The sequence below is a fragment of the Anser brachyrhynchus genome (assembly GCF_964034855.1).
Source record: "Anser brachyrhynchus genome assembly, chromosome: 2".
In the NCBI taxonomy this organism is placed as follows: domain Eukaryota; kingdom Metazoa; phylum Chordata; class Aves; order Anseriformes; family Anatidae; genus Anser; species Anser brachyrhynchus.
The window spans coordinates 64,787,406-64,810,991 of NC_137695.1; the positions used below are offsets into that span (position 1 = coordinate 64,787,406).

General features: G+C 41.4%; 1 protein-coding gene across 12 annotated transcripts in view; it reads right to left on the reverse strand.

The window, feature by feature from the left end:
- The window catches only part of ELMO1 (engulfment and cell motility 1), a 305,702-nt gene that overhangs the window by 248,035 nt on the left and 34,081 nt on the right, over positions 1-23,586 (reverse strand). For 10 of the 12 annotated variants that reach the window (XM_080579782.1, XM_080579779.1, XM_080579789.1 and 7 more), the window contains one exon: positions 10,621-10,770. In XM_080579782.1, the coding sequence (XP_080435908.1) occupies positions 10,621-10,698 (78 nt within the window). In that variant the 5' untranslated portion in view covers positions 10,699-10,770. Of the gene's footprint in view, positions 1-10,620; positions 10,771-11,106; positions 11,185-23,586 lie in introns of those variants that run through there. The other 2 variants (XM_080579781.1, XM_080579793.1) reach the window with 1 other exon arrangement.

Sequence of the window (23,586 nt, forward strand, 5' to 3'; positions counted from 1 at the left end):
AATTATTTTTCCTTTTGGATTTGTTTTCTAAACTGCATCACAGCACAGACAGAAAACAAGGGATGAAAAATCCCTGCTCACATCAGATTCAGGTAAGGATGTGTTATTTCAACAGTCCAGTCAACTAAATCTTTTTATACACAGGTTAAAATGTAAAATGAGCATTTTAATGGACGATAAATGAAAGCAACTGCTGAAAGAATCCTGTCCCCTCTTGCCATACCCTTTGGGTCCTTACTTTCCACCCTTCCTCTTTCACTGCTATTACTGTTCTCATGTGACCACACAGATGAGTCACACAAGGGAACATGATCAAACTAAAAATTGACATAGGAAAAAGCAAAGGAAAAGAAGCTTTCATCTGGATCTATATCCTCATCTGACTTGCTATGTGCCTAAATGAAAAGCAAATGCCAGTACACAAGAGAAAAGGCAAGAAGCATGAAACTATTCTCCTCTGCAGCAGCCAGCATGCACCTTCTCCATAGCATCTTCTCGCCTTTGTGTGTGCAGCTGGGACCAGATGAGGCAGATCACACAAGAGAAAGAAGGTTTTCCTCCCCACAACTTAAAAAAAAAAAAAAAAAAGAAAAAGAAAAGAAATCCCACTGATGGAGGAGCACTGGGCTGTCCAGCTCTGGATAAGGCCCAGTTGGTGTCCAATGGGCACGAGCCAGCTTGCAGGTGAGCTACCCCAAATGGAGCGTGCAGCTCTGCTTGCTGCCTCCCCTTCGCTCCTCAGGATACTCACATGCACCCCTCTGCCATATAGGCTTATTTCAACTGAATTTGTACCTGGGATATTCATTCCCTTCACAAAATAAATTGGTATCAGCTAACAGATTTAAAACAACAAAGGACAATAATAATTGCCTCTCCTCCCCACCCACTACAGGAAACCAGGATGAAAAGGAACTGTAGCAACCTAGACCTGCAATAATCCACAGGTTGAATACAATTACTGTCGAAATCAGGATACCAGTACTTCTAAATCCTCTACCCCATCAGCTTCCACATCCTTTCTCAATGCCACCCATTTCCCTCCCCCTTTTCCTATGCTATGTCATCTTTGTATTATTATTTGACATTGGTTTTTGTTCATTTTTCTTCCAAGTATTTCATTTCAAACAAATCAACAAGAACCTATAAGGGATTGTTAAAAAATGAAAGCAAGGATCTTAAATAATAAAAATTATTAACACAGGCAGCCTTTCAGGGTACTGCTTTGTCTTCCTGTGCTGTATTGGGTTTACATAGCAAGGTTCTTGTAGCAGGGGGGCTGCAGGGCTGTCTTCTGTGAGAAAAGCCCATCAGCTGCCCCATATTAGATAAGGGCCAGTTTCAGCTGGCTCCAAAGGGACCCACTGCTGGCCAGAGCTGAGCCAGTGAGGGATGTTGTTTGCACCTCTGTGAGAGCAGATTTAAGAAACTGGGGGGAGGGGGAAAATGCTGTGCAACATCAGCTATGAGAAAGGAGCGAGCACCAGCCCTGCAGCCCCCAAGGTCAGTGCAGCAAGAGGGCAGAAAGTGCTCCAGGCACACAGCAGCAGTTCCCCTGCAGACCGTGGAGGAGCCCCCGGTGGAGCAGGAGTATGTGGCCTGGAGGAGGCTGCAGCCCATGGAGAGCCCCCGCAGGAGCAGGCCCCGGGCCAGAGCTGCAGCCCGTGGAGAGGAGCCCACGCAGGAGCAGGGGGTCTGGGGGGAGCTGCCACCCATGGGGGACCCGTGCTGGAGCAGTTTGCTCCTGGGGGATGGACCCTGTGGTACAGAGCCATGTGGGAGCAGTTCTTGAAGAGCTGCTGCCTGTGGGCAGCCCCCGCAGGATCAGTTCGGGAAGGACAGCATCCCATGGGAGGGACCCCACGGGGAGCAGGGGCAGAGAGTGACCGTGAGGGAGCAGCAGGGACAAAGTGCTACAGGCTGACCATAGCCCCCAGTCCTCATTCCCCTGTGCTGCTTAGGGGGAGGAAGTGGAAGAGGGTGGATGGGGGGAAGGTGTTTTTAGTTTGATTTCTCTGTTTCTAACTCCTCTAGCTTGTTAGTAATAGGTAATACATTTCTCTAATCTCCCTACTCTGTTTTGCCCATCACAATAATTGTTGAGTTATCTCCCCATCCTTATCTCAACCCTTGAGCCCTTTTCATGGTATTTTGTCCCCTTTCCCCTTTGAGGAGGGGGAGTGAGAGAGGGGCTGTGGTGGAGCTCAGCTGCCGAGCTGGGTAAAACCACCACGTGTCACTCTTGCCACAGTACTGAAGTGACTAAGCACAAGTCAGTTAACAGCAACAGAATGATGAAAAAGTGGAAGTCTTCTGGGACACAAAGTTTGCAATCAGTAATTCAATAGCACTAGAGTGAGCTTTACAAATTAACAAATGTAAAATAATTTACATTTGCAATCCTAATAAGCTACTGCTCCTCATAATCCTTTGGGCTCTGCTCCCCCTGCAAGTAACTCTCCAGACAAAACTTCACCCTTTCCCGCAAAGCAAATTGTCACCAGCACAGGCACTCACAGCTGTGAGCAGGGCACTGCTGAAAGCAGGCAAGGGCTGCCACAGCCTCCCAGGGAGGCTCTGCACATCTGCCCTGGGGCCTCCACACCAACAACCTTATTTGCTCTGCAAGGGGCAGAAAGGTGAGTGATGGGCTCCTCATTAGGGGTCAATTTTATAGATATATGTTTTTTTGAAACATGAAAGATGAGGTAAACATCTACCTTTGCTTTCTGCAGAGTAAATCTACTCTGCAGGCCATTCAAAGATATGTTTGGTTTTTGGCCCAGATGTAAATATTTGCCTGATGTCAAGGAAAAAGAATATTGTTTTGATTATTTCAATCTTCACACAACTATTTTTACGGAAATATACATTTTTGCTGCATTTACATTTAAAAAGAAATTCACCTTATTACTTAACATGCTTCAAAGAATTTCCTACCATCAGATAATCCAAAACAATCTCAAAGTATTCCCTTCATCAAAATGATTATTTTGTACTAGTGTCTTTTAATTGTTTTGGATATTTTTTGTCTCTGCATCCTCTCCTACACCAGGAAAATTGAAGCGTGCTTTTACACATGCTGAGATGATCTTAAAGCTTTAAGAAGATCAAGCTGTAGCTTTAATGCATGAAATAACACAGATCAAAGTAAATCTTATGGTCCCTATAGGAGATAACCCCTTTCAGCTAACATATCACAAACATCTGCATTGAACACATCAGTTAGTATAAAAGTATCTTCCTAGTGTAGTTATTAAATTGATAGCTGAAATCCAGTGGGAAACAATAACAAGGAATTACGGCCTCATGACCTGTGGATCTGTGTGCACATGGAGAACACTAAGCATAGGCAGTGCTAGAATTGACATAAATTTGCACACCCAGTAAAGCTTTACCTGCATTGGCTGGTTAGTACAAGTGTCTGAGATGCTGGCCAAGTCTTGTCCTAATGACATCTACCATGCAGCACTACCTAGTCACCACGTCTGCGCCACCTGCATATTCCTCAGGACACCTCCCCAGGCTACACACTAAGGAGCGCACAATCCCCAACTTGGTCTACTTTGGTACCACCCCTGCACTGTGCAGGATGCTGCTGCCTGTGCAGTATTTTGTACCTCTTCTGAGGCAGCTTGGAGAGCACAAACAGATTTCCCACTATTTCCCCATCAGCTTCATCCTTTCATGCCTATGCCTTGAGTTTCCCATAGAGGCAACCGCTCAACAGGTAGCACTAAACATGAGCATGCTGGATGAACCCAGGTCACTGCTTTGATTTCGGGAAACTGTGGAACAAGCAAAAAAAAAAAATGCTCAGACCACTCATTGCTGCCTAGGTCAGCAGTACATTGACCTGGACTTAAAGCACTTCTAAATCACACAAAGTATTTACATGTGTGAACTGTAAAGAGCACAGAAGCCTAAATCTGGGTGGAATCCTGTGTTGTATGCGCAGTTCAGATATGCTCTGATGGTGCTATATCGGGGAATTGCAGATACTAGTTTCCTTTAGACCAAGGCTGAATACATTTCCTTTTCAAGTAGCCAGCAGAGATTCACAGCTTTGTTTTGGATAACGATTGGGATATCACTTTCCTTGCCTGAAACCTTTTAATTAGAGAAGTAAAGAGAAAAACCCTTGCTGTTGTTAAGCAGATCACAGAAAAACAGCAGATGCAGCACATCTGTTAGCAGAAAACACCCAGTGTGAAACAAAGTTCTGTTGCTGGTCTGTACATCTGTCAAAAAGCAGAATCTCAAGCCAGTAAATGTACCGTTCTGTCTGTTATTAATGCTACCATTCTGCTAACAAATCTTTTAGTGCAAAAGTCATTTTTATGGCTATTACAAAACAGAAAACCACCTCTTCTCATGATCAATAGAGGCTTCACCTGTTAACTATCATATGGCAGGGGCTACAGAAACAGCAGCAGGACTGTCCAGTGGCCAGCACACCAAACGCCAGGAAACCTGGCTCCTTGACTCAGTTTCATTGCTGATTTCTCACTGTGCAAGAGACGAGGCCTGCAAGGGGAAGGTCCTGGACAGCTTTGGACTTCAGCCAGTCCAGCCTGCCTTCCCTGCTCTGAACTACTTTTGGAATCAATTCTCCATTGACTACAGTGGAGCATCAATGAGACTTGACTCATTTGTTAGGCACTGGGCAGCTGTACAAGATGGGAAACAGGATTTCCATCACTTGGGGGAGCACTGAGGGAGTGGACACTTGAAGCATGGGGGCACCGCAGCAGCCAAGACCACAAAAGCCAGCCAAGACCAGGTTAGCACTACAAGGTTTTGTCAGCACAGCAACACAACCCAAGGCAGGAAACATTCACACCCCAGAGGGGACACACAAAACCCACAGTGGGTTCTGCTTGCTGATGGGAGAGCTTTTACTGGCTTAGCGTACAGCCCCTTAAGGTGGCCATTTTAATGTGCCAGCAGAAAAACTGGTATAAATTTAGCAGTAGGGGTTCTGCAGAACACACAAGACTGGAGAAAAGTAGGCATTGGTTTCTTCTTCCTCTACACCCTCAGCTGCAGTTTCCTCTGTTTCTCCCTTCCCTCCCCCAAGGACATCTTAACACTTAAATCTGTATTTCACTAGATCTAAGCATTGCCCTGCAGATCATATATTTAAGATAAACCAACTGTAAAACAAAGAAGCAGTGCTCTGGTGTGAAACACACTATTAAAACAAGCAAAACAGAATTTTACAAATTCTTACGCCACATCCTGTCATCCTAACAAGCTGTAGTATCCCTTGCTTCCTTAAGTAGTTTGCAAATAGGGACACCAAAAATCTCAGTCAAAAGAGTACTGAAAGGTAATAAAACACCTAAGGACCCATAGTTCAGTGGATTACAGTACATTTACAACATACTTGCACCACATATTTAAAATACAATTCAGAAGACTTGAAGAGTTACAAAGCAGGGCTTTAAGATGTGGCTTTTCATATAACCACTTTATTAGGCATGGATACCTTTGAAAACCAAATTTAACCCCCCCCCCAAACCCACAGCTCATGACTGACACATTGCTGACCTACCAGTGTAGAAGGGTCTCCACATGAAGACACTAAAATTTTTACTGTAGTGTTTTTTTGTTTGTTTGTTTGTTTTTAATAGTGCTCTCTTTTGTAGTACAATCTTGGAGTCCTGGAAGGAGAATTATGAAACTGAATTATAAAGTGTTCCTGGATACTCCAGTGGGCCGGAATGTGAATGAAGTTATCTTGTAATTAATTCAAGTGGTGTGTAACTCCAGGAATCTCATGATTATACAGAATGTTTCCTTTAAATACAGCAGAATTAAATTTTAAGAGATGAGACAACTGCTGTTTTTAAAATAAAAAAAAATTAAAAATTGTTACAAGCATCCCTGTGTCTTAATGCATATGCCTCTGCACAGATGCAACGACTTTACAGTTACGTTCAGCCTTCACCTTAAGAAGGCCATCGGCTGAGGGTACCAAAATTCAGGCTCCGATCATGAGGTTCTGGCTAGCAATATGGTGCTAACAAAATCAGACCCAGAGTAAAACAGGTGGAACGCCATTAATTTTCATCTTGTTTCTAAAGAGGCTCTTCTTTAGCACTGTCTGTGCCATGGGTCAGGAACACTGGGACACTATTTCTGCAAGACCTTAAGGAGGGACACTATTTCAAAGAAACATTATTTTTCACCATCCATTGCAATTAACAATGATTGATTCATTATGTTAACAAAGTACTGTTTCTGTATACATGTCTTAGCGCACTGAATTATAATCAATGTATTAAAAAATCTGCATTATTCCTTCTAATATTATTCTTGTTGCTGAAGAACTTTTTTTTTTAATCCAGAAATAGAAATAAAATTGAGACCTTTCATTATTCCAACAAAGAAAATGGTACATTAATTTAGTGGATATGAATTCCTTTACCAGTTCTATTAATAATCCCTGATGATAATAAAACTAAAAGGATAATAAAAAATGTTAAATACTTTCACTATGATTATATGCTGGTTACTATCTGGTTTATAATCAGTTTCATCTACTGTTTTGTGAAGCTGAAATACTGACAGTAATATAACTCATTAAATGATTTTTGGTCTTTGTTTAAAACCTGGAAGCTGGTTTTAAATAAGCCCTAGCTTTAGCTAACTGGCTTAAGTTAGACAAGTGGGTATTTTTGAAACGTCAGCCACCTTTTGGCTCATCCACTTTCGGATCAATTTCCCAATTTTGGAGTAAGATTTCATATAGTTTTACAGGTCTATGGGAAGGAAGTAAGCGCCCCTCTCGCTCCTTCATGCCCTTGGCACTAACCACTTGATTTTAAGAGAGTTGAAGTCTGCAGCCAGCACTAAGGATTGGGAGTAACACTTCACAGCACAGCCTCTTGTATAAGCAGAAGTCAAAGTCTCTTCCTTCTTCAGCACCTGAACAATTCTGGTGCTCACTAATACTGCATACATTTAGATTCATGCTGCTAGGATCGTATTGGTATACTGCTATTACTAGTGACAGCACTTGCAGGAACTACAGCTATTCTTAGTCAACACACATGGTAGAAACGATGTGCCACTTTCTTTTCTCTAATTAAGCATTTCACAACCCCTTTTGAACTGCATCTCTCCTTGCAGTTTGAGAAACACTGAGCTAAATCAATTAACACTCCCTAAGGGTCCAGATTTAAGGTCTGAAACCCAAAACAACTTGAAAAGTCCCTTTAAAAAATCTCTTTGGTTTCCTTTTAATATGCAGTGAAGTGCAATAACTCCTCTGAAGAAAAGAAACAATTAAAATGGCATTTATAACATACACTGGCAGAAGAAAAGAGACAACAATAACTTGAAACACACTCTTAGAAACTTGCTGACTAAGTCTAAACCTTAGAGAAAGCGTTAATGTAAAGCAGCCCCTGGTTCCCCTCACCACATAATGCATCGCACTGTTTTAACAATAAATTTTAATTTGACATTGCTCCTGTAAATATTGCCCACTAGACCAGATCATACTTTGAACAGCATCATACAACTGTTTGGGGTTGTTTTGCTTTCTTTCTTTGCGCAAAAGTAAAGATTCACATCTGCTAAAATTAAATCTGGAGGAAAAGACTGCACGGCCAAGTTTAATTACAAACTGTTCTTTTGTGTAGCACCAGTGTTTACCTCCAATGGTCAGGAAGTTCATCCCAGAGTTTAAAGAAACCCTGGTTTTAGTACGGAACATTAACACACAAAACACAAATGGATTTGAATAGGTAGGCTAAAATAGTTATCATCCCCAAATATCCATCTTGTGCCTCTCCTGGATGAATGAAAAGAAAGGTTAGGCACTGAGGCTGGTTCAGCAAAGCACTTTATTATATATTGCTAGTGCAGGCAAAGAGCCTCCCTAACTTAGTGAGACAAATTTTGTCTGCTTAACATTAAAACCATCATTGATGAGTCCAAGTCAATTATTATACAGAAACATAGTGCAAAGCATCAACTAGAAAAGGTCTGTACGTCAGCGTTCGGATTGTCAGAAGTCATGCACTTGAAGGGGAGATATTCGAAGTTCACTAACATTTGCTGGAAAAAGAAGTACTCATGAGCTCTTCTCAGGCCTAACACCTTCCAATACACCAACGTCGATTACTGTGGTTTCACAATAACTATTTTGAAAATATCTTACTCTCTTCATTGCTAAGCAAAATATGCACATACACAGAAGGTGAACTGGGAATACTGTGCAACTGAGTATAAATAAATGCTTCCATGCATATACAAAAAGCAACCTAAAGATACATATTTTTGTAGTGTTTTCCATGGTATTTTTATTTCAATATTTGGCATAGTTTCAGTACACTGAAAGACAAAGAGCTTGCATTATGCTAGAGTGAGGTGATTTTTTTGCTTTGTTTTTGTAGTTTGTCTTTAATAATACAGTGCTGTTCTTTTAAACACCGATTTCCTTGCTGGTAAGAGATAAGAAAGGGAGGAAAATGGTAGAGCAGATCAAGTGTTTGGTGGTTTCAGAATGTGTATCGTAGGGTGCTTGAATGGGCAGATCCCACCTAGGAGGCAAGCACTGTACTCTTTGGCTGCAGTGCCTCGGCCAATGTACAATTCACTTTTCTGCCTTCCTTTTCCTTCCTGCCCTTTATCATCTCAGGGAGCAAGCTATCTGAGGTACAAATCATCTTCTCCACTAGAACTCTTCAACTAAATATATGTTTTAAGGGAAACAGATCAGGAAAAAGTTAGCATCAAGTTAACCAAAAGCAGAGCTGTGTGTTTAGAAGTATGCAGTACCCCACAGGTTTTTAAGGCTCATGCCCACGTTTCTCCCATTCCCAACAACAGCGAACATGCAGATGTGTGTATGCATATGAAGAAGGGTTGCATCTCTCCCATCTTCATCTCGTCATCATACCCATATTTTCCACGTCAGAAAGGCAAGGGGCGAGCTCCTTCCTTAACCCTCATTCCTCCTTTTCCCCCAAAATGAGGAGTTAAGTTGCTGTTAGCCTTCTCCCCTTCAGCCTCAATTTCCCTCTTCTCTCTTCCCACAAAATGGCATGAGGAAACTGGCCAACAACCTGGCTGGCCCTCACAGGCTTGCTAGGAAGAGGGGCACCCCACACAAATCAGCACTCATTTTCCTTGTCCTCTCTAAATCTTATATAATAAAGGTAAAACCGAAGTTCCAGGACAATAAGCTTGCATTTTAGATAACGCATATGTTTCGGCTGGAGAGTCACTTTAAGGCCTTTTGTAAATTAAAAACAATCATTTTGGTATTATTTTGCTGCTGCTTGGAAGGAGACTGAAAACTATTTGATCCTTTTCATCCCCACCGTACTTGGTAGCAATGAGCTGTTGTTCATCATGACTAACATGCATCTTTCTCTGAACACAGTGTGCACAGTGTCTGCCATTTGTTATATAAGAGGAAAAAAAAAAGTAAAACATTCTTCACTCCAGAAGGCAAGAGATTTGTATCTGCACAGATATGCTTACTAAAAAATTTTAGCAAATGAAAACGGAAAAGCACAGTGGCTCTGGAAAACAAGCCACAAAGTGCTAAATACAGGGCACACACCACAGTGGGGTTAACTAGAAGTGAAACTGCACTGCGTGAAGAAAGTAGGATCCTATTTCAGTAAAACATTTTCAGCATGAATTCAGATTTTCTCCTCTTCAATAGAGCTTCATAATGTTCTTGGTCCCTGGATACATTAGGGTCTAAACACACTATTAAGTACTTGCAAGCTTTCCTTCACTCTGAATACTATTTACAGAAATAATTATTCTAAACAGGTAGCATTCTGTAAGATTTCAGTACATTATGGGTAAGTAGCTAAATTTTAAAGAGGTTGCTTTTTAATATTAATGCATGTGTCACAAAAAAACAATCTCAGAGAAGTCCAGAACATAAAATGCAGCACTTGTATAACTTGATCTCTTCCTCCTGTGCCCCCCTCCAAATTACCTACATGAAAGTTTAATTTGTAAATTTTAATTTATTAATTTCTGTACACTGCCTCAAATCAGTCTCGTCCTTGTGGCCACTGCACTAGAAATGACCAGGGAAACAGGGCAACCCATGAGAAACCCACAAGGAACAGCAAAGACTCCCCTGCTCAAAACATGCTACTTCTCAAGTTCCAAAATCTGCACTTGCTGCAGCCATTCAGCATGATCATACTACAAATGCAAAGCACTGACTGTAAAAATTTGAGAAGACTTTCTGTCAATAGATAACAACATTACCACAATTTTACAGTTGAACAAACTAAGGCACAAAAGTGTTAAGTGGGTCACACAAGCAGTAAATGTCTCATTTAAGCAGCTGTTTAAAAAGAAAGAGAAAATCTAAAAACGTGGCAGAACACATCAAAAATATTAAGCAGTAACACAGGAAAAGGGTTACACCCCTTGTAAAAACACCTTATACTGCATATGTATATATGTATATGCATATATACTGCATACTTACAGAAAAGTGCACATATAAACAAACATAATGCAGAGACAGACACACAGAAATACACGTGTATATATATACACACACACATATGTACATGTCCCATCTCCCTCTATAGATGTACATAGGAGCACACATGCACAAGCACTTACTTGATCGATTTCCATCAACTTGGGGAAGGCACCAGGCCATTCGATCGCCACCTTCACTATATCAGCAGGAGGGGGCATTGCGACGCTGCTGTTCTTCGGAGCCAGTACAACTGGACACTAAATACTGCAGAGAGCCTCTCTCATTCACACCTGCAGGGAAAAGGGAAAAAAAAAAAAGACAGCAGTTCAGACAGAACTCTACCACTGCTGCTTCATTTCCTACATTTTGCCTGGCTGGGCAGGTGCATGAAAACATCTGTGTATGTGGATGTGCAAGAGCACAAGAATCACACATATTACAAAAGCAAACAGAGGACACAATGCCACGACACTGCACAGCCAGACAGCCTGTTTGAAAGATGGCCGAAGCACTGAAATGTACGGTGAATAATAGGCATGCATTAGATTTAAATAGACAAACTATTTTTAAATATTATTAAATATGCTCTTGGGGTAAAGCGACAAACTAGAGGAAGCTCCTATTACGGTGTCACTCCTTGAGTCCCAGGGAACGTGATGGCATCGGTTACAGCTCGCGCTCCAGAGGAAGAGATTGCCCAGGAAGTTATGGCCAGGAAACACTGTTTCTTTTAACTATAGCAGTGATCTTCTGAGTGTTCACAAATAGATCACTGCACTATAGCAACCAGGATGTCAGGAAGAAGGCAGAACACAGCAGCTTCCACATATACATATACACACACATCCTCACCTAACTAAGTCAAAGATACCATATATAAATACCTCTATGGCAAATATCAGACAAGAATACACAAGGATACAGTATACATCAATAACGATACCAGACAGCTACATAAAACATTCACAGTTCTGCAAGAACATGAATGTCAACAGGATCACATGTCAAATAGCACAGGCTGTGAATTTTGGAGAAGAAAAGGAAAGTGGAACAGGCAAATCCTCAGGCTTTGTAGAATTTAAGTTCTGTCTCTTTTTGGCTCACTGAAGTTTGTAACCTTGCAACAACAACATATATTTTGCAGAGAGGTGCAGTGCATCTCTGAGCTTGCAAGCAAACCTTCCTCACCCCTCTCCCAGCTCAGCAGCAGGACCACCACTGAATTAGCAAAGCTCTGCAATTGTCAGGCACAGCACCTTGTGCAGACAGCAACATGCTCACTTGCTTTGCCAAGCCCTCCATTTAGACTGTGGCATTTCCCACGCCTTCTGCCGAGACCTAACAGAGCACTACCACATAGGGCTCTAGAAAGAAACTGCAGAAATCCCCAGAGGTGCAGCCCCCTTCTTCTTAGATGAAAAGAAAAGGAAGTGGTGAAAGCATGGACACGTTCTCGTATGTACACCCTTTGGAAGAGCTAAGGCAAGGGATGAGTTGACAGAACACACCAAACAGACATCCAAAAGCCACAAACAAGTACAGGAAATGAAACAAAAAAAAGTCTCTAACCACCTTCCACTGCTGCTTCATCTTAACCCAGACTAACCATGGACTCTTCTCCAGCTACAGCAGAAACATGAACTCTGCAGCCTGAGCAAAACCATGCAACCATGCTTTCATCTAGAAATTTCGTACTTTCATCTTCTACTGCTTACAAGCTGGCCCAGCCTTTATGCATATGGCTCTATCTAACCCCCAACACGTGTCTTCTGGTCTAGTCTGAAAAGGCCCAGCCCTCCTCAACCTCCAGCCCTGCTACGTTCTATGTGGAGCTCTCAATACATACAAAAAAAAATTATGAACTTCAACGCTGCAGCAATTTATTTCCAACAATGGCAGTTCTGATGCTGACAACATCACACATCATCACAAAGCAAAGTGCAAGGCAATAAATAAGACAATGGATGGTCTCTAAATAAGACTGTATTTCAGGAAATGCCTTGAAAGGCAGAACAACCTGATTAAGAAATGCAGTGACATTGTCTGCATTGGTACATGCACAGAAGCTCCTGCTAGGTATTAAAGGGACCAGGATTAAACACAATAAAGCAAGTGACTGGCTTGCTGGTGATTAAGAATGGTCAGGTATTCACTGCTGACTGCAGCTTCCCCATTAGAGCCCAAATAATACAAAGCCCCCATCACCTCTCCCCTAACATCCATTGCTCCCACTGTTTGCATCTTTTGTGAGTGCTCCCCTGGCTGTGTAGCACGCTGACTCAATTCATCCTAACTAGCAAAATAATAATAATAATAATAATAATAATAATTTTGTTTGTCTGCTTTTTGCTATGTTTTCCAGTCAAACAGCTTCCCAGAGATGGCCCAACTTGGCAGGGAAGAAGCAAGACCTGTTGGCAGCAGTGAGCTGTTAATCCACCTCAACAGTAAAATGAAACTGAGACCTTCGCGCCTTTTTGCTGACATGCTTACAATGACGGCATTTCTCACCTCCACAGCAGAAGAGTCCTCTGTAGTTTCAGTCTGGTGGTTTGGTGTTAAACTGTCTGCAATGCTTAAGCAGAGCTGGCTGCCCTGGTACCTGAGAGACCTCTCCCTGCATGCCCTGGAAAACACAGGGTTCCCTGGCAGGAAAGACACTGGACATCCCCCCTAGGGGGTTAGCTAACATAAAGCTCGCTGTGAATGCTGAAAGAAATGCTTTGATTCACAACTACTAGCCATGACTGTAAAAGCAAAACAACATCACACAGTAATAAATTTGCAGAAAACTTCCACACTCACATACAAATGTGGACGCTAGCCCTCATTTTCCTCTAGTGAGTTGTGGTCCATCTTAACAAGTCATGCAGAAAGGAGGCAAATGGTTTAAGAAACAACAGTCGAGAAAACAGACTGTAAGTTAATCACATTCAGCTATGGAAAATGATCATTTGCATTCCAAAGCATGGTGCAAGAGAACTCTGTCACAACGTTCGGAAGGCAATTTCAGTGTGTCTAGTTTTTAATGCAGGCTAGCACTAAAGATCTCCTACATAATTATAATTAATATATGCATGCTTATACAGTTACAAAAGACAAAGCAAAGTGACAGATCTTTAACCAATACAAATGGATGTAGTTCAACTTCTCCCACTAGGAGAAGGCCAACTCAGAAGCATCTGTGTACTCTGAATGCTGAAAAGCATATATAGAATTGTCACTACAAACTTCTTTCCTTTCTGTTTCTTGGTGGACGTCCTAGTCACATGTGCTCAGACTTTTTTCCTAGCTATTAGTCTTATGATTTCCACACAGAATCTGAAAGATAATGTGGTTTTGTTCTACCTATGTGTCAATGCCAGAAACACTTTTTTTTTGAAGTCAAAATAGATGTTCATTTGTTATCACAAAATTATGATTGCAAAGAAAATTCTGCAACCTACAGTGCAGAAATTTATGAATTACCTACTATTTATTCCACTGGTACACTGTGTTAGGCACTGCCCAATACAAAAAGGAAGGCACAGTCCCTGGTGAGAATTTTTTACTAAACTGGAATCAATTCACATGACATGAATGAAGAACTAGAACCAAGTTCAACTGCTTTTTGTTATGCCAGCAGCAGTCAAACAGCAAAAGGACAAGGACATCACTGAAGGGTTAGTTATGTATTTTTCTCGAGTACAATTCCCTTCTCTCTCCTAGTGGGATCTGAGAAGCATTGGCATGTAACAACTTTGCTCATTTTTACAACATTCATCTTCAAGTTAAAACCCAAAGGCAATACAATGCATGTGTGTGTACAACTGTAGAGGAGAAGTCTGAGGGAAAAGAGGGCACCTACCATTCGCCCTAGTGCATGCATGCAGCTGTAACCTGGAAGAGGTTTAAGCAACTTCCACACTCAGCAGCACACTATTTTATAATTTGAAGGAGAAAAAAAAATACCACCACAACCAAAAGATCCCTACTGCTTTAGCATGCCTTCTTACACAACTATATTTTTCAGAACTATGACAGATTAGTCCATTAAAGTGCAAATTCTGCAAGTTATTATTACCATATACAGTATATTCCTACATCTCAACTACACTCTGCAGTGCTTCCAGTTGTTTACTAAGTCAAAGTAATAAACACTCAAGCTGGAAATCAAGGTATGTTAAATTTAATGCAAAAAATGCATCAGCACACACATGCCAGCTCTCAATTTACCTACCTGAGTCTGAAGGATTAATTCAGTACACATGTCAATAAAACTTATTTACCTTTCCCCATATATCTATGCCTTGCATGTGGAGACCAGGATTTTATTCGAGTATGAAATTAGCTTTCTCAGAAGAACATGCTTTGTCTTAAACTTGTTTTGCCATTTCCCTGGCACATCCCATACAAGGATCTGAGTGCTTTAATACTTACAGCTATCAGAGTACGTCTCCAAAGAAACAAACTGTATTCTTATTCTATAGACATGAGAAAAAATGAAGGCTACAAGGAGTTACGTGACTAGAAGTTTTAGTCGTGTGTGAAAATAGCAGCCTACAACAGCTCATTTCTTCTTTTACAGAAAAGAAGAAATGCGACATTCAAACATGGAGCCAGGTCACTTGATGAACAGCAGAAGTAAGGAAGTGGATGATTTAAAAACAACTAGAGGAACACCACATGCATTTGGGAATGTAATAAAACGAAGCATGTGTTTCTCCTCTCAGATGAAAGGCAGCATCTGTAGGGATGACCTGAAGCCTGCCCTCCCCGCTGGCAGGCAGGTTCCCCCACGCTGCTCCCTCCGTGCCGTGAGACAGCTCCACGAAGGCGGCTGATGGCTGAAACCTGCCCAGCTATGTCTGAACCCACTGCAAAGAAACCCAGCGCTTGCACTCCTCTCGGGCCCTTACATAACCGTGTCCTGTCAGACCTCGTCAGCCTCCTCCGCTGCACTCTGGCGGCCCCGGCCAACAGGAACCAAGTGGCAAGCTCTTTTGAAAGGTCCCCCAGGGACCACGTCCGATTAACCATTTTAGAAAGGTAATCCAACACTAGATTAATACCCCCAAGAGAGTTATTTTTGGAGTTAGCCTGCATGACTGAGCAGCCGAGCCTAAGGAGCTGTAAATACGCTCTGCCATCTCTGCAAGGAATGAAAACAAGGCACAGAAGCCAGGGGGCTGGATGTGCACTTCATATACATAAAGAAGCTTTCATGCTGGCTTCTTGTCTTTGTTACAGGCTCAGCGTTATCCACCTCAAACTAGACAGAAGTCACAAAAGCCCAGCAGACCCACATCAAAAAAAAAAATCCCCAGATGCTGTGCCACAAATGGAAAAGAAAGCTCTACAGGAGCTATGAGCTATATTCAGCCCAGAAAGCCAGCTGTATCCTGGGCTGCATTAGAAGTGTGGCCAGCAGTCGAGGGAGGTGATTCTCCCCTTCTACTCCACTTTTGTGAGACCCCACCTGGTGTACTGGGTTCAGCTCTGGGGCCCCCAACGTAAGGACATTGGCATGTTGGAGCACATCCAGAGGCAGGTCATACAGATGATCAGGGGCTGGAGTACCTCTCCTATGAAGACAGGCTGAGGGAGTTGGGGTTGCTCTACCTAGGGAAGAAAAAGCTCCAGGGAGACCTTTCAGCAACTTTCCAGTACTTAAAGGAGGCCAACAGGAAAGATGGGGAGAGACTTTTCATCAGGGAGTGTAGTTATGGGAGACGGGAGAATGGTTGTAAACAAGTGTAAATTTAGACTACGTATTAGGGCAAAATTCTTTACTCTGAAGGGTGATGAGGCACTGGCACAGGTTGCCCAGAGAAACTGTGTATGCCCCATCCCTGGAGGTGTTCAAGGCCAGGTTGGATCGGACTTTGGGCAACCTGGTCTAGTGGGCAGCACCCCTGCCTATGGCTAGGGGAGTTGGAACTGAATGGTCTTTATGGTCCCTTCCAACCCAAGCCATTCTGTGATTCTACTTGGAATACAGGCAAGCTGGCTGTCTGGTTTTGCTTCTAGAGCACATATTGGAACGTACTAGAAAAATGTGGGTACTTATTTAATTTGAACTCCCCTGCTTCTGGGAATACCATGCTCCTTCTACTAAGGAAATCTGAGTTACACACCTATAATTTAGGAAATTGAGAAGAACTAAAAACTTGGTTGTGATTATTCAAGGAATATGAACTACTCTAGCAATTTAATTAACACTCATAGTATCTTCAGCTGACTGGATGGTATATTTACTGAAGATGTTAATATCTAAACTCTTCAAGCTAGAGATCAGGAAAGTACCAAACCACTCACTCAAATATTCAAAAAACTATTCCAAGGGGAAAAAACAGTTACAACATGACAGTCAAAGAAGTTATATTTAGCTTCACAATAAGTTTGATTTTTCAAATGTGTTGAGAACCTATCTAGCATGTCAAATCGGAGCAGGTATTAAGCAAACAAAACCAAATACTAACCTGCATAAAGTGTTAGAATTAACCTAAACTTTTCACATTTTATCAGGGCTTGCTGCTTAGTTTGGAGATGTTTCTTGTCATTGGGGGCTCTAACTCCAGATGTTTGTAAACTGAAGCAAGCAACAACAACAGAAAAAAAATCTAGAATTCCACCTGAATAAAATTTACTTTTCCTACCTCTCAATGTAGTCTCACATACCTGAGAAATAAAAGCAATGGGGGAAAAGATTAAATCTCAATTCCACCCAGTGCTGCTGCTCATACAGGTGGGAAGAAAAAAAAAAGTTTCAGCAATAAAAATCTATGGAGAAAAAGAAAAAAGGGAGTTGGTACCATGAAATTAACTAAAATAAAGCAAAGTAAATATAATGACTCCAAAGAACAGGAACAATTTTTTGTGGACTTCGCAATGTTTCACCTAAGAACACTCCAAAGGAGTTCAATGTAATTGGAAATAGAATAAGTTTATTACAGGTTGGCTGAAAATATATCAAAGAGGTTCAAGAGAGAAAGTTCATCAAGAGTTCTGTGACCCAGAAAATCAGTTTTGAATTGGATTCAACTAAGAGTAAAGAAAGAACAAAAGGTCACAGTCTTCCTTTCTATCACCAACATGATCTGGCTATGGTACTTGGGATTTTCCTGGCATTTTGATAAATCAGAGGGTTAGAAAGAGCACACAAAAGAGCATCTTCAGTCAAGATGATGACACTTGATTGCTTCATTTCAGCAGAGACTGGATCTAGGCAGCAATGACTGGCTATATCCCAAAGAAAGCAGCAGATACAAGAAGATAAGTTCAAGATTGGGAGAAGTTCTATACCATGCTAGAAGCAAGATCAAGAAGTAGCATATTAAAAAGTTTGTGTGCTTTTTTTAAACCTTATTGATGCTTATAACATATGGAAGAACTACTGGTATAGTCAGGAAGTTAGCAGTCAAATGGAGGAAGAGAAGACAAATGCACGAATACTAAAGGAAATAACCAAGTTAGCTGACAGTACACAGACAGGATGTCAAAGACTGAAACAAAAAATTATTTTCTAAAGAAATCATTCTGCAAAGAAAAGTAGAGTGGAAAAGAGATGCACATTGATACTCCACAGTAAGTGAACCGAGCCAAATGCTTATCATCATGCTCACAAGAAATAAGAGAAACAGCAAGCAAAATACCACTTATCATTAGGAGTCTGATAAGGTAAGAAGTTTAAGAATCCAGCCTTCTGCTTAGGGCACTGACACTGCACTTCAAAGATGACAAAAAGCAAAAGAAAAAACACATTTCTCAATCTTGCAGCAGAAAGCAGTTCTGTCTACACAGGTGTTCCTACCAGTGCTGTTTCTTTCATACTTACTGAAATAAATGCATCAAACCAGCTAACAGTCACACAAACAAAAAGAAAAGAAAGTCCATATATTCCTGACTTAACACCACTATACAATTCCTAATTCTATCCCTGTCTAGCAAGGCACCTTGCTCTCTGCTATTAACACACATATTTGCAAAGAACAACTTGCCTCTAACACTTACAGACTTTCCAGTGCCTGCACTCCGAAGGACATTTAGCAAAACAATGAAACTGCACATGGGAAGTAAAGTTATGGCCACCCAGACACAAAAAAAAAAAAAGATACTTAATATTGGAGACCTTGTCTGTACCTAAAACTTGTGGAATAACTTGAACTATTCTGCATTTAAGAGACCATCTCCAACAGATATTTGTTGTTGAGACTATTCTGGCATTTTAATGGACATTAGCAAGCCCACTTTGGAAACAGGAATACAGAGATGCTAAGGAAGGAAATGTCAACACAGTCATCCCAAAACAACTACAGGGCAACCTCCGCATTCATCGAAGCAGAATGCAGATTGTGATTTGTCGGGAAGCTAGAGACCATTCAGAAGTAACGTGACTACAAGGTAACAGCTGTGCCAGCACTCTGCTCACCCAGTACACTTCCAGAGGTGATGAACCCTGTGTGCATCTTGGTGAACTGCATTAAGCGTGACATTTGGTAACAGGAGATCCGAGTGTTTTAACAGGGGACTATCCCTTGCTCATCTGTCCATTACAAAACCACAAGTAGTAGTGACCCTGCTTGAGCAGGATGGTTGGCCAAGATGACTTCCATTAGCCCTTTCCAGCCTCAACCTTTCTGCGATTCTATTCAGTACACTGATGTAATTACCCCAAGCACTTGAAGTCCTAGCCTGCCCATCTGTGTTCAAATGTTATGCCTTTTCTGCACTCAGATGTGTGTACAATGAGCAAAAAAGGCAGCTCTTTTAGCAGGCTGCCTTCTATGTCATAGCAATGTTCTCTAAATATAATAAAAATGGCTGTCAGTTTTAACTTCGGAACAACAATCTCTATAACTCTTACCAGCCAGCAATTCGACAGCACTCATTCAAATAATTCCAGTCTTCTATAACTTGAACTAAGATCTTAAAGATCAAGATGAAACTATTTCTGACAGGAAAACTACTGTAAATTGCTTTTGTGTTACAGTCCAATACATCACATTCAAGCACTCAATATAGTCTGTGGTCACCCCATAGTTTTACTGTGCATTATTTTCCACACTAAAACCCACATGGCACAGGGAAGGAGGAAGGAATGATGCAAACGTCATCCATTGACTGATTTCAGTCGTGAGCTCTAGAGATTCAAGCTATTTAAGCAGTGGACAACAGTTGAGAAGATTACTGTCTCTCCTTTCTCATGGGGACAGCAGAACGTGATGTGTTCACTCCCAGATTAAAACCCACATATGAACTTAAAAACCCACTGAATCTAATTTATGCTAACATGTCAGCTTATGATTAAAAAAAAAAAGGGGGGGGGGAGGACTGGGGGGGAAAGGCACCAATTCAGCCACTGCATTTAAACCAAAGGCAGCTGTTAATCAGTCCTCTGTGTAACTATCTGAAAAAAAGTGGCAATAATTTTACGGTCAGAATCACCGTCTTGAACCTAACTCATTAAAAATATTAGCCAATTTACTTCACTGTTCAGGTAAGAAGCCATCAATTAAAAAGCCACATTTGTAGGATATATGATCTGCTTTGCTAGGTATCTGACTTCCATCTCATAAGTAACTATAATTACAAAGGTTCTCTAAGACTCCCCAGATGGCTTCGACTAATGCTCACCATCAAAAGCTGATGATGGCACAGCTGTGTTTCCATCTCCAAGCTCTGGATGAAGCTCCTGCTCCAGCATCTCTGGGAACATGCACAGCTATGCCAAGAACGAGCAAAACACTCACTGCTTCCAAATTGTCTAATCTACGAACTGAGTGCTTAACCTTCCCACAATACATGCATAGAGATGACATGACCAGCACTGTCTGCACACTGAGGACTGAACTGTGCCAGTCACATTATTCTGCAAAATAACTCATGGCAGTTTCCTTCTCAGGAGCCAGAACATCAGTTGTCACTGATTGCTGCTGCAACTCAATTGACTTCTATCAAAACATCCATTCAAAATGAACCACCACTTGCTGTGTGATGCTGTTCTGTATTATCTTAACAACAAATAGAGTGCCTCAAATATTTTAATACTCTCAATTCCACCCCAGAGCTATTACCAAGTATTTTACCTGCTAAGAACTTACAAATGCCAGCTACAGGACAGGGAGAGCCTGGCAGCAACAGCCAAAAGGACACGATGCCCTTGCTGTATAATAACCTGTATACCTCTAACTTATTAGATAGAAAAAATGAATCCTCACAACCATTCTATGCTAAAAATTTTGTAATACATAGCCTCATCCTGAGCCATCATCCTTATGGTCTCTGCGAAACTGAAATCTTTTCACTCCCAAACCTTCAGGCTCCTGCCATTAGAGGCGCAGTTCCCCAGCAGCTCTTACATCTCCAATGGCCCTGTGGCACAACCTGGCATTTGGTACTTGACCAGCAGGCTGGTTCAGAAAGACGGAGTGCTCAAAAACTAACCCCAACAAAACAAAGACATATCCAACACTCACCCACCTGAGCATCAGCGTGACCACCATAAAGAATGGGTAGGGGCAAAGAAGAGAGCAGGAAGAACCTGCTTATCTTAAACTGTCATGGAAACTCCCTAAGCCTGAAAAACAGATTTATTTCACCTGTGCACAGTTCATGGCGCATAGCTGAGATTCAATTCAGTAGCAGAAAATGATGTAAAAATATGCAGTTACAAGCTCATTACAGTATGTTTCATTAACTCAATGAGCTCCCTTATAATTGTAATAGACATTAAAAGATTAAAGTATTTGGATAAAATCCAAGTACATTTATAGTGCTCTGCTGATCGCTGGAGCTCATAATTTTCACAAATGAAGTAACATCCCTTCACCAACTCCCCGGTGAGCATAACCACTGTTTTATCATTCTTGCTTTCAGACTTCAGTGTTCCCAAATTAAATTTCGCCACTGCACTTGGGGTTGAGGGGTAGCAAATCACTGTTCACTTAACTGTCTAATTCAATTTGACACAGTTAGAAGTGTTTTCAAATATAGTTTCTGACTGAAGTTGACAATTTTGAACTTCCAATAGGGTTAACACCTGGCTGAAAAGCCCTTTGTGTGAAAATACCAACACTATAAAGAAAGCACAAAACAGTATCCCTGTCAAATTTTTTTTTTTACCTGCTTGCAATAGTAATGTAACATCAATAGATCTCTAATGTTCAAGTAATAAATGTGATTGTTATTAATCACTTTAAAAACAGAATGGGCTCCTATTTCTCCCTTCAGTACAATACTTTTTGCTCTGTTTTGAAGATCAAAACTTGGCTTTTATGGGTTTGGCAGCATGGTGACAACAGTAAACACAGAACTCTGCCCACTCTCATTTTATGCTACATTATGTGATACTCACATTTGCATTGAAAGCATAAGCATTTCCAAAAAGTGGCAGTGCTCACCTCTACTAGAAGAGTGCTCCAAGTCATCACCCCCCATCCATGCTTCCCTACAGCATAATGATGCTCCACATTAGTGGCTGTGCAGTCTTGATGCTGTGTCCACAGAAGTGTGGCCACGGCCTACCAGAATTCCAGCTGTGTGGATGGACTCCGCATCTCTGAAGACCAGGAGTTGAGTCCCATTCATATCTTCCTACCATATGAGTTCTTCATAGTCCCCCTATTGTATGAGTATGATATACCCAACATGGGATTTTACTCTTCTGTGAGTTAATGCAACTTCCTTCTACTTTGCTTGGAACATTACCCCAGTATGTAGGGCTCCAAGACATGTTCTCCACAGCATGCAGTTCCCAGTTGCCTCCCCCGATCTGGCCGTGCAAAACTTAAACAGACTGTGTACATGGGAATATGAAGGAAAATAAGTTTTTCAAGTTCCCTTTTCACATGTGCTACTCTCCAAACTCTGGAGCAGGTTCCTACCAGCCACATCTTCATAAGCTCTCTTCTTGAGGTATAACATCAGCAAAGAATTAGGTGGATTTCAGTGTTCATCTCTTACCTTGCTGGTCTCACCCCCCACTGTCCCAACAGCTTTGACTAGGACTAGAAAGAAATGACGACAAACACCACGTAAGGCAGAAGGTCTGACCTGAAGGGAATTCTGAAGGAGCAGTATACCCAAAGTGCCAATATGCCGCCTAAGTGTCCAGGACAAAGTCTAACGCTCCCATTTAAACAAGGGAGAAAACCATACTTTTGCATTTGCAAAATAAACCCCGAGACACAAAAAACAGATTGTTATTCGACCTTAGTGTCACTGAGAGAATGACATCTTGCCAATTCATTAGCAGCTAGTGCACGATACAACAGAGAAAAATAATAAACTGGGAAAAAAAGAAAAAAATTGCAAACAGATCTTACATCTACAAAGTTTGTTCTCTTTAATCAGTGCTGTGGGGAAAAGAACTCCCTACCACACGTAGGTAATTACACTGTTAAAAATGAACAGAAAGGCTGCTTCAAAGAGTAGGATGTTAAACTTGGGACCAAGAACACTTGTGTTTAATCGTCTTTTATTCAAAGACTTTGTGTGTGGCCACGTACTTGCCCTTTGGCCCTCTGTGCCTCCAACCCACAACTATAAAATGGGGCACTACACTTCCTCAGAGACATTGTGAGGCATTTGGAGGCTACAGGGGTGTGTATCTAAATCAGACTGACAGATTACCCAGAACAGGCAGCTGCCTTATTTATTTGTGTGTTTGGACTGACTACTCGCTCGGTTCTTTCTGCATTTTAACCTCCACAGCCCTCAAGGTTCTGAGAACAGACTGGCTTACATCCCTATTTCTTGCTACTATACTCAATTTGAATATGATACCTGTCATAAAAATAAGTAATAATAAATATTTTTTAAAAGATGTATAAGTGAAGGATGTTTCTGACAGACTCTGAAGATGCAATCTGTGCTTCTCAGCATCTCAGAGCACAATGCTGCAGTTACCCTTCGCACTGGGCTGCTCACAAGGATACCAGCTTTTGTGCTGGGACAAAGAGGGTAAACCATTTTATGGCTATATTTATTGGCCAATGCCTTCGAATTCTCACTCTGCCAAATTAAAAAGTTTTACTACCAGCACAAAATGAAAAATACATTTCTAGGTAGATTAATATAAAACAAACTAGCAAGGGAAACTATTTTTTTCAGGCAAAATAAAAGCA